This window comes from Sorex fumeus, unplaced genomic scaffold (genome assembly GCF_029834395.1).
Source record: "Sorex fumeus unplaced genomic scaffold, SorFum_2.1 ptg000029l, whole genome shotgun sequence".
Classification (NCBI taxonomy): domain Eukaryota; kingdom Metazoa; phylum Chordata; class Mammalia; order Eulipotyphla; family Soricidae; genus Sorex; species Sorex fumeus.
The window spans coordinates 18008700-18020408 of NW_026606086.1; the positions used below are offsets into that span (position 1 = coordinate 18008700).

Genomic DNA, 11709 nt, shown 5'->3' on the forward strand with positions numbered 1-11709 from the left:
GACATATTAGCATGTATCCTTTCCCATGGTGCCCTGGGCATATTTGCATCTATCCCCTTCCCATGGTGTCCTGGGCATATTTGCATAGACCCCTTCCCATGGTGCCCTGGGCATATTTGCATATATTCCTTCCCATGGTGCCCTGGGCACATTTGCATATATCCCTTCAAATGGTGCCCTGGGCATATTTGCATGTATCCTTTCTCATGGTGCCTTGAGATTTGCCTATATTTGCATTCGCATATATCCCCAAGGTTTCTGGGCATGTTTGCATATATTCCTTCCCATGGATTTCTGGGTATACTTGCACATAGCCCTTCAAATGGTGCCCTAGGCATATTTGCATATAACTCTTACCATGGTGCCCTGGACATATTTGCATATATATCCCTTCCCATGGTGCTCCGGTTAAGTTTGCATCTACCCCTTCCCACTTCTGCACAGCGTCCTGGGACTGTTTGCACATCTCCCAAGAGCTCCCGTCTGGCTCCCCACCCTGCCCCATCGTGCCCTCCTCCATATGCTGGAACAGATCTGGGCCACACCCTGAGCGTTGTGCAGCACGGGGCTCAGAACTAGGGTCCCTGGCTAGTCTGCTGTGACAAACCCTGCCCAGAGTTGTGCCTTGGAGGGTTTGTGGGGTGGGGTGATCAGGGAGTGTATGGAAATATCTTTTGAACCCAAAATTACTAAGATAGTCTATTTTCCAAAATTGTTTTCTTAATATGACTTAAAGGGGGAAAATGACTAAAGAGTAAAAGGAGGGGGTATGATGGGGACTTATGGGAAAGAAACTGGGGACACTGGTGCTGGGAAATGTACACTGGTGGAGAGATATATGCAAATGTACACTGACTGAAACTTAATCTCAACAGCGTTGTAAAGGTCTATTTCATAATGATTCAATTAAAAAATCTTTTAAAAATGCATAAAAGGAAGGACTGAAACCATTTTTCAGTGGGAAAGGCGCTTGCCTTGCACCCCACAGACCCAGATTCAATTCCCAGCACTTCACAGGGTCCCCCAAACTCCACCAGGAGTGATCTTTGAGCAGAGAACCAGGAGTAACCCAAAAACTCCCAGATGTGGGGCCAAACAAAACTTGAGGTTATGAGTCACATCTCTATTTTTTTTGCCACACCCCCGCCCCCCCCCATCTCAATATTCAAAAACCACTTGGAAAGGCTTTAGCACAAATGAGCAGGAATACTGCATTCCCCTCCTGGGGACCTGGGAGCAGCCCTCCCCAGTGTCCCCTCCCACAGCACCAACTTTGGGAGAATTCTTCTTTTTCTGCTAGAGCCACTGAAGCTCCCGGTGTCCATGCACTGCACTTCAGCACCCTGCTGGGCCATGGCAATACCCACCAGGCATCCTTGCAGCCCTCTGTAGGACACCCCTCTGGATCGTCTCACTCCAAGGCCCCTGGACACAGCATGCACAGCCCTTCCCTCAGCCCCATCCTGACAACACCTCCTCGGACGCATGCCAGGCCTCGAAGGCATCAGCAAAGAAATTCCAAAGGCCACACGCGGAGGGTTGGCTTAAGGAGAGCAGGTGTGAGTGCTAGAATTTCTCTTAGTCTCTCTGCATTTCCACTGTAAGCCAGGGCTTGCTATGCTAGCCTGATGTTCAGGCACTTGGGCAGCTCATGGGGTGATTTCCCTCCTATGGGCATCCTGGCTGCAGCCCTGTGCCAATCATCACGTCTCTAGCTCTGTCTCAGACCTGGGGCTGGGGGACACTGGCTGACCCTCCAGGCTCCGTGCTCAGCAGGACACAAAGCACCAGGGCTGGAGCTGGGGCTCCCACGGATGAAAGCTGCACCCAAGTGCCAACCTTGTTCCCTTCAAGGAAGGCCACTAAAGATTAGCCCGTCAGGTGTGGAGGGGTCCGTGAAGCCGCGCCTGCGCTGTGGAGGAGGCAGGTGCCAGCAGCCTCCTCCACAGACAGGCTTTGCGCCCAGGCCCCCCCTAGGGCTGGTCTGGACTCTGGGAGAGTGCCCTGGCCCACTTCTCCCCTAATCTTCTACGCGTTGGGAGGACAGAGACAAAACACCCTTGAAAAGCCTAAAATCACAAAGCTGGGTTTGGTTAGACACCTGGAAAGATAGTGAAGCAGCCTGTGCCCGTGGAAACCGTGGAAACATGCTGTCCTCCAGAAGGTCCCTGTCAGTTGCTGCGGGAGGAGTGGGCAGGCCCACCAGCAGAATTTCCTGGGCGGGGACCAAAGGAGGCCTCCCTGCCACCAGGGGTCAGTATTGGTGGGTCACCTCTGGCTTCTCTGCTAACCCTCACTCTAGTGCTCAGTAGTGTCATGGATGTGGGGGACCCCAAGGGAGGCCCCGCTGCCCTCTGGTACCCGAGTCTGAGCTTTTCAAAGAAAGACACTGACTTTCCTGCAGTTCTGAGCCACATGGAGCTGAGGAGCCCCGTCCAGGTCAGACTGCAGCTCATTTCCACCCCAGCAGCTCTGGGTACCACCACTGAGACCGTCAGTTGTGGTTCTCGGGTTTATGGTGTATCCATGGAATAAACTGTAGGTGGACTCACGTGCATACAAAGAGTAGAATTTATTTTTTATTTTATTATTTTTTTTTGCTCTTTGGGTCACACCTGGCAATGCACAGGGGTTTCTCCTGGCTCTGCACTCAGGAATTACTCCTGGCGGTGCTCAGGGGACCATATGGGATGCTGGGAATCGAACCGGGGTTGGCCGCGTGCAAGGCAAACGCCCTACCCGCTGTGCTATCACTCCAGCCCCAAAAGAGTAGAATTTAGATGCAGTGTATAAATGGAATAGCAACGTGTGTCCATGAACTCAGTGGGTATCTGGATTGGTGTGCATGCATGGACTCCAGTGCATACATGGATTCAGCTGCATTGGCTCAGGTGGTACAGGGATTTAGGTGTGTACATGGACTCACATGTGTGCAGGACTCTGCTACATACACAAACCCAGGGACCAGGTATGTGCCTGGTTTCCCTCCCACAGGCTATGTGATGCCATCCACACTGTGACTGTTCTGTGGAGTAGTCAGGGCCAGTGTTTGCGCTACTGGGGGCTTTTTTTTGGGGGGGGTCCCCAGCTTCTAGAGCATGCACACTCCTGTCTCTCGCAGAGATGTGTGCTCCGGGCACAGACTCGGTGCGTTTGCCCATGAGCGCTGTCAGGTTCAGCGTGGTGCCAGGTTGTCTTTCCTGGTCACCTGTCCCCCAGCTCTGCCCTGACAGCAGCTCTGCTGTGTGTGGTAGCCATGCCACTCACCTCCCTTGCGGACACCAAGAGTCTGAATGTTTCACAGCCACGGAATTCCCTGCATGAGATGTTCTGTTCAGATCGTAGTGGTGCTTCTTAGTGAATTTTTCATCTATTGATTCCTACTTCTTTCCCCTCTTAATTGATGTCTCTGCCCCTCCCCTTGTCCTCTCTGTTGGCTTTGGGGTCTCACATGCTGGCTATAATCCTCCCATTCTCTGTGCCTGTGGACCTCACTCGCCAGGGGGCGCACCTCCCGGCCATGCTGCTCACACCTTTCAGCTGCCAGACATGGTATTGCACCCTTTTTTATTAAAAAAAATTTTTTTTTTGTGCTAAGGGCTCAGCAGGCTGCTGGTGTTGCCCGTGGTACTGGCCATCCCACTGGCCCTCTGTGGCCAGAAGCCTGCCCCCACCGGTCTCGTACACCAGCTCGCCTGCCTGTATCCGTGTTTCAGTGCCTGCCTGGTGAGCCCAGCCTGGTGAGCCCAGTCTGGTCACTGGTGGATCTCCAGGAGCTGGGGCTGCCCTTCCGGATGGGGCAGCTCCTGGCTCCTTCATCAGCTGCCTGGTCACATGTGGTGTCTGTGCCAGCAGCTCCCTGAAGCTCCTTTATACCCTGCTCACCCGGGCTTCTGGCCACACTGCCTGCCCTCGGCAGCCAACAGGTCACCTAGAGCACCGTGTTCCGAGTCCGCAGGGGCTGTATTCATGGAGCCTGGCCCCAGACTGATCACATACCTCAGTCCTCCAGAACGCGCTCCCCATCACGCGCTTTAGCAGCCACCCCACCCCCAGCATGTCCCTGCGTTCACAGAAGGCTCAAGAATGTGCTGGGATCTTCACTCCCCGCAGCTGTGCCTCTGCCTCCCTCACAGCGGCCACCAGTACCCGGCCCAGGTGGACGGACAGAGTCTCACCTTCGAATCCAGTCCCCCTCCCGGGAGCTGGCTTGGCCCTGTGCCCTGATACCTCAGCTCTGCCCTTGCCAGGAAGCACAGCTGCTCAGACCTGGTGGCCTGCATGCATAGTCCACCCCCACCTCCACCAAGCACAGAAGCACTGTTGCCTGCTTTAGGACCCTGCTGACGTCCGGGCGAACCCCCGGACAGACACACAGGCCCCGACCCCAGCTTCACCTGTCCCTGAACTCAGTCAGGCTCCACGTGTGGGTCACTGGCGTCTGTGTCTGCTTTCTGTGGCTGGCTGTGCCATCCACGAAGGAGAAGAATCTCACTTGTAGCCACAGGTCTTTATTTTCCTGGCCAAGTATCTCTGGGAGAGGGGTGGGCGGTGGAAGGCCCCTCACCTGGTGAACAGTGGGTGCTGCGTGCCCACCAGGATGCCAGGACCTCTGCCCAGGGGCTTGGGGACTGGGATTGCAAGAGAAAAGCACCAGGAGGCTTTTCCTCTGCTACCTCGAGACTGGGTTCGGCTCAGGGGTGGGAGGGGACCTTGAGTCAAGCCAGGAGTGTCCTCCATAAACCTGTCCTCTCTTCATAGATGTGCCCCAAGGCCTTTGATCTTTACCAAGGGCTGGGAGAGAGTGGGTGTGTGGCTCAGGGGGCAGAGGGGCCTTCAGTGGAACAAAGTCAGTGGCATGGACGGTCTCTCGCCTGCGGCTCTGGTTGGCTCTGGTGCAGTAGGGAACCTGAGAGGGGCCCGGCCCACATGCCTGCAGTCCCGGAGGCTCCTCTGGGGGGCCCAGGGCCTGTCCCGGGCAGGGGCCCCTCTGTTCTGAGGCATCTGCAGGAAGGTGGAGGAACCAAAGTGGCTGAGCATCCCCGCTCCTCTGCCCTCTGCCAGGACCGGCAGCAGGGCCAGGTAGCGCAGCCAGACCTGGCTGGACAGACGCCCGAGGGGGCTGGGACAGACATAGGACCTCCACCAGGGTCCCTGGGACTTGAGTCAAGAAGGCTGGCAGGCACGGGCTGCCCACCCTGCCGTAGCCCCTCCAGCAAGTCCTGCACTGGAGGTCTCCAAGGCGCCCCCACCAGAGCAGGCCCTTGGCAGTTAGGCATCTTGACCGAAGGCCGGGTCCGAGATGCCATGGTCCGGGTTGCAGGAGAAGGCGATGGTGATGGCATAGCGGGTGCCCCAGCGCACCTTCTCCACCCGGTGCAGGTTCTCAGAGCCTGAGGTGAAGAAGGAGACACGGCCTGTGGAGGGGTGGGGGCGAGGCGTGTTACCCACGAGGGGCAGCATGGGGGTCCTGGTGACCACCCCCTACCCCCAGACACGACCTACCGGCTCTGGGCTCCACGGTTCTGTTGGCCCCGTCCTCCATGAACACGAAGCGGCCTCCGCCGAAGTCAGCCAGGTAGTCAGAGAGGTACAGTAGCGACGTGTAGTCAAAGGAGCCGTAGGTCACCTGTGGGTAAGTGTCAGACACGGTCCAGGGCCCTGGCCGTGGGCTGTGCCCAGGAGCAGCAGGGCCGAGGCCCCACCCACAGGGAGCATAGGTCTGCGCACCCTGGAACATGACCCCGCCCACAAGAGTATAACCCCGCCCACACTGGAACATAGCTCTGCCCACATCAAAACGTGAGCCTGCCCTCGAGAGTATAGCCACGCCCGCCGCCCACCCGGGAAGGTGGCCCCATCCACGCAGGGTTGTGTACCCGCCCACACAGGGACATAGCTCCGCCCACAGAGAGTATCGCCCCGCCTACCCTGAAATATGGTCCTGCCCATAGGGAGTATAGCCCCACCCACATCAGAACGTGACCCCGCCCATGCAAGGCCATGTCCCGCCCACATGGAGTATAGCCCCACCCACCCTGGAACGTGACCCCACCCACACAGGGACGTGGCTCCGCCCACACAGGGCGATGGCTCCGCCCACACGGCAGGGCCCCTCTCCAATCACCTTGTCCACGTGCGCGTGCCAGTACTCGTCATGCGCTGTCTGGGCCCCTGTGCTGTTAATGCGGGAGAAGAACGTGGGCTTTGTCAGGTGCAACGCAGAGGCGCTGATGCCGAAAGCCTCGGCGATGGCGAGCTGCACCCTGCGCCGCACATCCCTGCAGGGAAAACCGGGTGTCACCACCGCAGGACAGTGGCTGAATGGGGCACATGGCTCACACCAGAAGCACACCAGAAGCACATGCATGGCATGAGCAGAAGAGGCAGGCGGTGCCCAGAGAGCCTGGAGGAAGGAGCTGGGGAGACACAGCTCTTCTGGCAGACATGCGAGCTAACCTGGAGGTGGCCACGAACTCAGCTGTGCCCAGTAGCTACCTGCCCACAGCATCTCCACACCACCTGGTGGGAATGTGTACTGACTGACCCTGGGGTACAGCGGGGAGGGCGTTTGCCTTGCACATGACTGACCTGCGTTCAACCACTGGCATCCCATATGGCCCCCCACGCCCACTGGGGTGAGCCCTTAGCACAGAGCCAGTAGGACACCCACAGCAGCCCTGGCTTACAGAGGGCTGAGGACAGTGCTGAGTGGTCTTGAGGTACGGCTGTCTCTGTGCCGTTCCCCACCAGATACAAATGCTTCTGCTCAGCAGGGTCGCCTTCCCAGATTCCCACCTGCCTTCCAAGAGTAGGTGAAGGTGACTGACTGGGAGAGCTGAGTGCACAAGGGGAGTAGGGGATGGGGAGGGGAGAGGGTGAGGATGGTGGCCAGGAAGGGAATGGATGAAGGGAGGGGTGGACATGGACGGGCGGTGTCCAGTGTGGGCAGGCGAGTGCACTGGTGGGACGACAGGACGCCTTCTTTGTGGTGGGGGGCCTGGGCTCCCCTCTCAGCTGTCCCACTGCTGTGCCCAGGGCTGCCGGCTCACCGGTAGAGCTGAAAGTCTTCTTCAGAGAAGATGTTCTGGATCTGGTCTCCGAAGTATCTGGAAACAGGCAGAGCTGTCATTCACCTCCTCCATGCCTGTCCTGTCACCTCACCCTGGGGTTCCCACAGGGGTTCCTCTGTCCATCGCTCCAGGCCCGCCACCCCCACCTCTCATCATGGTCCCGGCCTGGCCCCCTCATCCCTGCCTCCTCCTCACAGCCTGCCGCCACCTCCCTGCTTCCTGTACTCCTCCTGCCCAGTCCACTGCCAGAGGAAGTTTTCTGCCCACTGCTTTCCTTTTTTTTTTTTGCTTTTGGGCAACACCTGGTGGTGCTCAGGGAACCATATGGGATGCTGGGGATCAAACTTGGGTCATCTGTGTGCAAGACAAGCGCCCTCTGCCCTCTCCGCCTCCCCCCCTACTTTCCTGGGAAGACCCCCTGGTGGCTGGCTACTACCAGAGCTGGGGCATGGGTTCTGGCCCCGAGGGGTGGCCAAGACAAGGGCCATACCTGGTATACCTGGTCCTCGTTGCCCTGCTGGCTGTGTCACCCCGCCCAGCTCGAAACTGCCCGGACCCAGGACAGCTCAGGGCTCCTTGCAGAGGAGAGGCAGGCGCGGGCTCTCACCTGTACAGGTTCACAAAGTGCTTCCCGACCGACAGGGCACCCGAGTGCAGGTCCAGGATGGACGCCTGCAAAACATGGGCAGGGCCACAGGGCCTGGAGAGGGAGGCCAAACCGGAGGCCAGCGACAGTCTCCACTCCTCCATGCAAGGTGACTGTCAGCCCTGCGTGCACCCACTCCCCCTATACTCACCCCATCGTCAGCCCTGTGTGCACCCTGCACACACCTGTTCCCCAGACACTTACCCCACCGTCAGATCCTCCCAGGGCCAGTCCCTTCTCAGCAATGCTGCAGGGAAGGGCACAGAGTCAGAGTAGAGCTTTAGCACCTTCTAGAACAATCCTGGCAGGTGCAGCCAGCTCTGCCCAGGCAGCAGGATGAACCAGTGGCATTGTGGCAGGAACAATCAGACAGGGGTGAGGGCAGCGCCTTGGTCTGGCATCCAGTGGCCACCAGGGGCATGGCCCTGATCTCGCCAGACCCCACTACCCTTGGGTCCCCCTGGGGACTGGGTCTATCACCACCCGGAGGGGGGCTGGCGGGGTGGTCCTCCCAGTGGCAGGGACTCCGCTCTGGCGATCTCTGAAGACAGGAGCTCAAGGAGGTGGGAAGTGAGGTGCAGTGGCACTGGAGTTTGAGGGGCCAGGGCTGCTTCCTGGGAGAGAACCCCATGTCCAGCCAGGGCCCTGCACTCTGAAAACGGACCCACCCCTTGGTCGCGCATACCTGCGAATGCGCTGGGCTTCCTCCCTGGAGATGACGACATCAGACACGCCCCGGCCACACTTCCTTGGGGAGCAGCCTAGCCAGGAAGAGCCAGGGTGACATAGGGCCCCCTGACCAGGGACAAAGGATCTGGGGGAGGTCTTGGGGCAGATGTGGCTACCAGGACAGGAACCCCAGGGAGGTGGTGGGACCCCCAACACCCTTGGGTGACAGATGTGCACCTGAGTCCTGAGAACTGGCCACAGGCCCAGCACCTTTCATGTCCCCCAACTCCTCCTGGACCACAGATAGATTCCCACCAGGGCTCAGAGGGAGGATGGAGAAGCAGACGGGGTCAGGGCTAGAGAGACAAGGGCAAGCTGCAGTGGGGCAGGACAGGGCAGGGGTGCGGGGACAGGGGCAGGGCTTAAATCAGGCAGTTGATTTAAGCGTCACACACAACCTCAGCAGGCAACCAAGTCTGGGGCTCAAATCAACCTGGTTGATGTCAGTGCTTTTATTACAATAAGAGCAGTCGTAAGTTTTGAAACAAATCCCTGTACTCCAGGGGAGAGGCCAGTGTGGGGTGGGGAATCAGAGCCTTGAAAGCCGAGCTCCCTCTCAAGGGGCCAAGGGAGAGGGGCTCGAGGGAAGGAGAGCAGATCCCCAGGTGCTGATCATCTACTTGCTGACCCCCAAGCATTGACCCTCCAAGGTCTGACACCCCTGACCCTCCAGATACTGATCTCCAAGTACTGATCACGAAGTACTGATCCTCCAGGTACTCACTCCCAGGTGCTGCTCCTCCAGGAACTGACCTCTGGAGTGCTAAACCCCACAGATCTGACCTCCCTCCATCCTTGGTCCCTTCTGGGGCCACCCTGCAGCCCCTAACATGGCACCAACTCTTCCCCTCATGCCCTCGTCAGAGAGACCTTAGAATGGGGTATGGGTAGGGTTTCTGGTAGTGAGGTGACCACACAGTGACCCTCTCGGGCTCTGGTAGTTTTCTCCGGTCCCCCTGCTTGACTTTCTCTCCTAGGTGTCTGTGGATAAGCTGTCTCCTCTCTCAGAGGGAGCACCATGTGGTGGATGCACCCTCGGCTCCTCCATGCCCTCCACTCTGGGCCTGCATCCCCCACCAGCCCCGGGAAAAAACCGGCAGCAACCCAGACCCATTCTGCAGTGACCCTGTGGCTCTTCCCGGGCACCACGTACCTTCGAACCTGCGGTGACTGTCGTAATCTTCGGAACAGGGCACCGTGAAGAATCTGCCGGGCAGCACCTCGTCGCGGCCAGCCAGGACCTCAGTGACGCCCTCCTCACCTTGCTGGTGGTCCCAAAGCAGGAGCCCTGCGAGCCCAGCACAGGCTCCCAGCACCGCGGCGGCGCTTAGCCACTTTCTGCGCAACTGCTTTGGAGTCCAGCCTCCCTTGTTGCTGAGGACAGAGGCACATGTGTCAGCCAACCATGCACACCTGCTCAGGGCCAGCTAGCTGCAGTGTCCTGCCACACCAGCTCAAAGCCATGCTCCCAGGAGCCTGTCTGGAACTAACCCAAGTCAAACCAACTAAAATCACAAGTCAGCCAAAAAGGGGACAGCACTAGGGCTGGAGTGACAGTGCAGTGGGGAGGGCTCTTGCTTGGCACACGGCCGACCTGGGTTTGATTCCCCCCAGGCACCACATATGGTATCCTGGGCACTGCCAGGTGTGGTCCCAAAAAAACAAAAAAGAGGACCAGCATGTGGAAGCAGTCATCAGGTAAGACGTTTTCTGAGTTGAGTTCGCGTCCCACACCTGGGCTACACCGACAGTACATTGACCCTTCCCCATTCCGTCCTCGGGGTTGCGATTAGGGCCAACGAGGGAAGCCTCCCATTTTCCAGGCAGCCTAACACTGAGGCTGTCATGCATGCTCCAGAAACGGAGACATACCCATTCTAAAGTCAGAGATATTAATGACAGGAGGAACAGCGCAGCGCGGACATGCAAGAGGAAAGTCAACTCGGGTTTTCTAAATGCCAAGGGTTCCCGCGCAGCAAGTGGTCCCGGCCACGCCCCTCCACGCCCCAGACCCAGCCCAGGTACTCCCGCCCCTCCAGCGAGTCCCCCCCGCCTGAGTCGCGGCCCCACCTCTTTTCGCCCCGCCCAGAAGGCCCTGACTCTTGGCCCCGCCCCCGTAGCGGCCCTTCCCCAATTGCGCCCCGCCCCCGCTGCACCCACCCAGAATGCCCGTGTCTCAAGGACCCACCCCGTCTCGCCCTAACCCCAGAAGATCCCGCCCTCAGGAGGCTCGCCCCTAAAAGACCCTGGCCCCGCCCCCGTCCCCGCCTCCGAAAGGCTCCAGCCCTGCCCCCGAGAGGGCAGGTCCTAGGCCCCACTCCGTCCCGCCCCCGTAAGGCCCCGGCTATGGCCCCGCCCAGAGGGAGGTCCAGGCGCTAGGCCCCTCCCCCGGGGAAAGCCCAGGCCCTAGGTCCCGCCCCCTGGGAGGTTCAGGCCTAGGCCCCACCCCGGCCCGCCCCGCGCCCAGAAGGCCCCGGCCCCGCCACTAGGCCCCGACCCCGTCTCAGGCACCCCTCCCCCCGCTCCATTTCCGCCCCGCCCCCCGGGAGGCCCAGACCCTAGGCTCCACCCCCAGAAGGCCCCGGCTCAGGCCCGGCCCGACCCCAAGGAGGCCCAGGCCCTAGACCCCGCCTCCATCCCGCCCCGCCCCCAGGGAGGTCCAAGGCCTAGGCCCCGCCCCCTAAGGATCGGTTCTCGTCCCAGGCCCCGCCCCCGGAATGTCCATCCCCAGCCCTAGGCCCCGCCCCCGCCCCGTCCCCGGGAGGCCCAGGCCCTAGGCTCTGCCCCCGGAAGACCCTGGCCCCCGCCTAGGCCCCGCCCCCGGCCGTCCCGCCCCGCAGGCCCGCGCTGCGCCCCCGCGGCGTTCGCCGCCCCCTACCCCGCCGCCGGCTTCCTGCCGTGCCGCCTGCGCTCGGGTGCTCCCGCGCCGGCCTCGTGCGCCCTGGGCGCGCCCCTCCGCTGAGGCGCCATCGGCCGGGCTGTGCGGACGCGCCGGCGGGACGCGGGGACGCGAGCGACGCGCTCGGCGCTCGGCGCTCGGCCGTGGGCTGCGCCAGGCGGCGGCAATCGAGGGCCGAGCGCGGCGCGCATCCCGCTTGGCGCCTGCGGAGCCGCGCCCACCCGGATCAGGTCGGGAGGCCGCGCCCCTCGGGGTTCCCGGCGCGAGCGGTGTGCCGGGCGGACAGACCACCCCCACCGGCGGGCCCTTGCCGCCTTAGTTCCCGCGCTGCCCTCGGTGCGTTTGGGGGTGGGGGCGCGGGA

At 60.4% G+C, this 11709-nt stretch overlaps 1 protein-coding gene across 2 annotated transcripts; it reads right to left on the bottom strand.

Annotated features, from left to right (window-relative positions):
- Nucleotides 1–4503: 4503 nt before the first annotated feature.
- On the bottom strand, nt 4504–11479 carry OGFOD3 (2-oxoglutarate and iron dependent oxygenase domain containing 3). 2 transcript variants are annotated; one of them, XM_056115458.1, is made up of 9 exons: nt 11327–11479; nt 9602–9822; nt 8405–8480; nt 7924–7966; nt 7681–7745; nt 7053–7109; nt 6128–6281; nt 5506–5629; nt 4504–5417 (listed from the first exon to the last, which is right to left on the bottom strand). In XM_056115458.1, exons 1-9 carry the CDS (start codon nt 11416–11418, stop codon nt 5272–5274), a joined length of 978 nt encoding a protein of 325 aa, XP_055971433.1. In that variant the 5' UTR covers nt 11419–11479; the 3' UTR covers nt 4504–5271. The 2 variants fall into 2 exon arrangements, with proteins under 2 accessions (XP_055971433.1, XP_055971434.1); XM_056115459.1 differs by lacking the exon at nt 8405–8480 and having other exon boundaries at nt 7681–7773.
- Nucleotides 11480–11709: the final 230 nt, after the last annotated feature.

Excerpts from the sequence above, each read along its gene's own strand:
- OGFOD3 (XM_056115458.1), bottom strand. The coding sequence starts at position 11,418 with ATGGCGCCTCAGCGGAGGGGCGCGCCCAGGGCGCACGAGGCCGGCGCG. Across the intron at positions 7,110-7,680 it reads CACTTTGTGAACCTGTACAG|ATACTTCGGAGACCAGATCC; the intron begins GTGAGAGCCCGC and ends GCCTGTTTCCAG. Across the intron at positions 5,418-5,505 it reads AACCGTGGAGCCCAGAGCCG|GCCGTGTCTCCTTCTTCACC; the intron begins GTAGGTCGTGTC and ends ACCCCTCCACAG.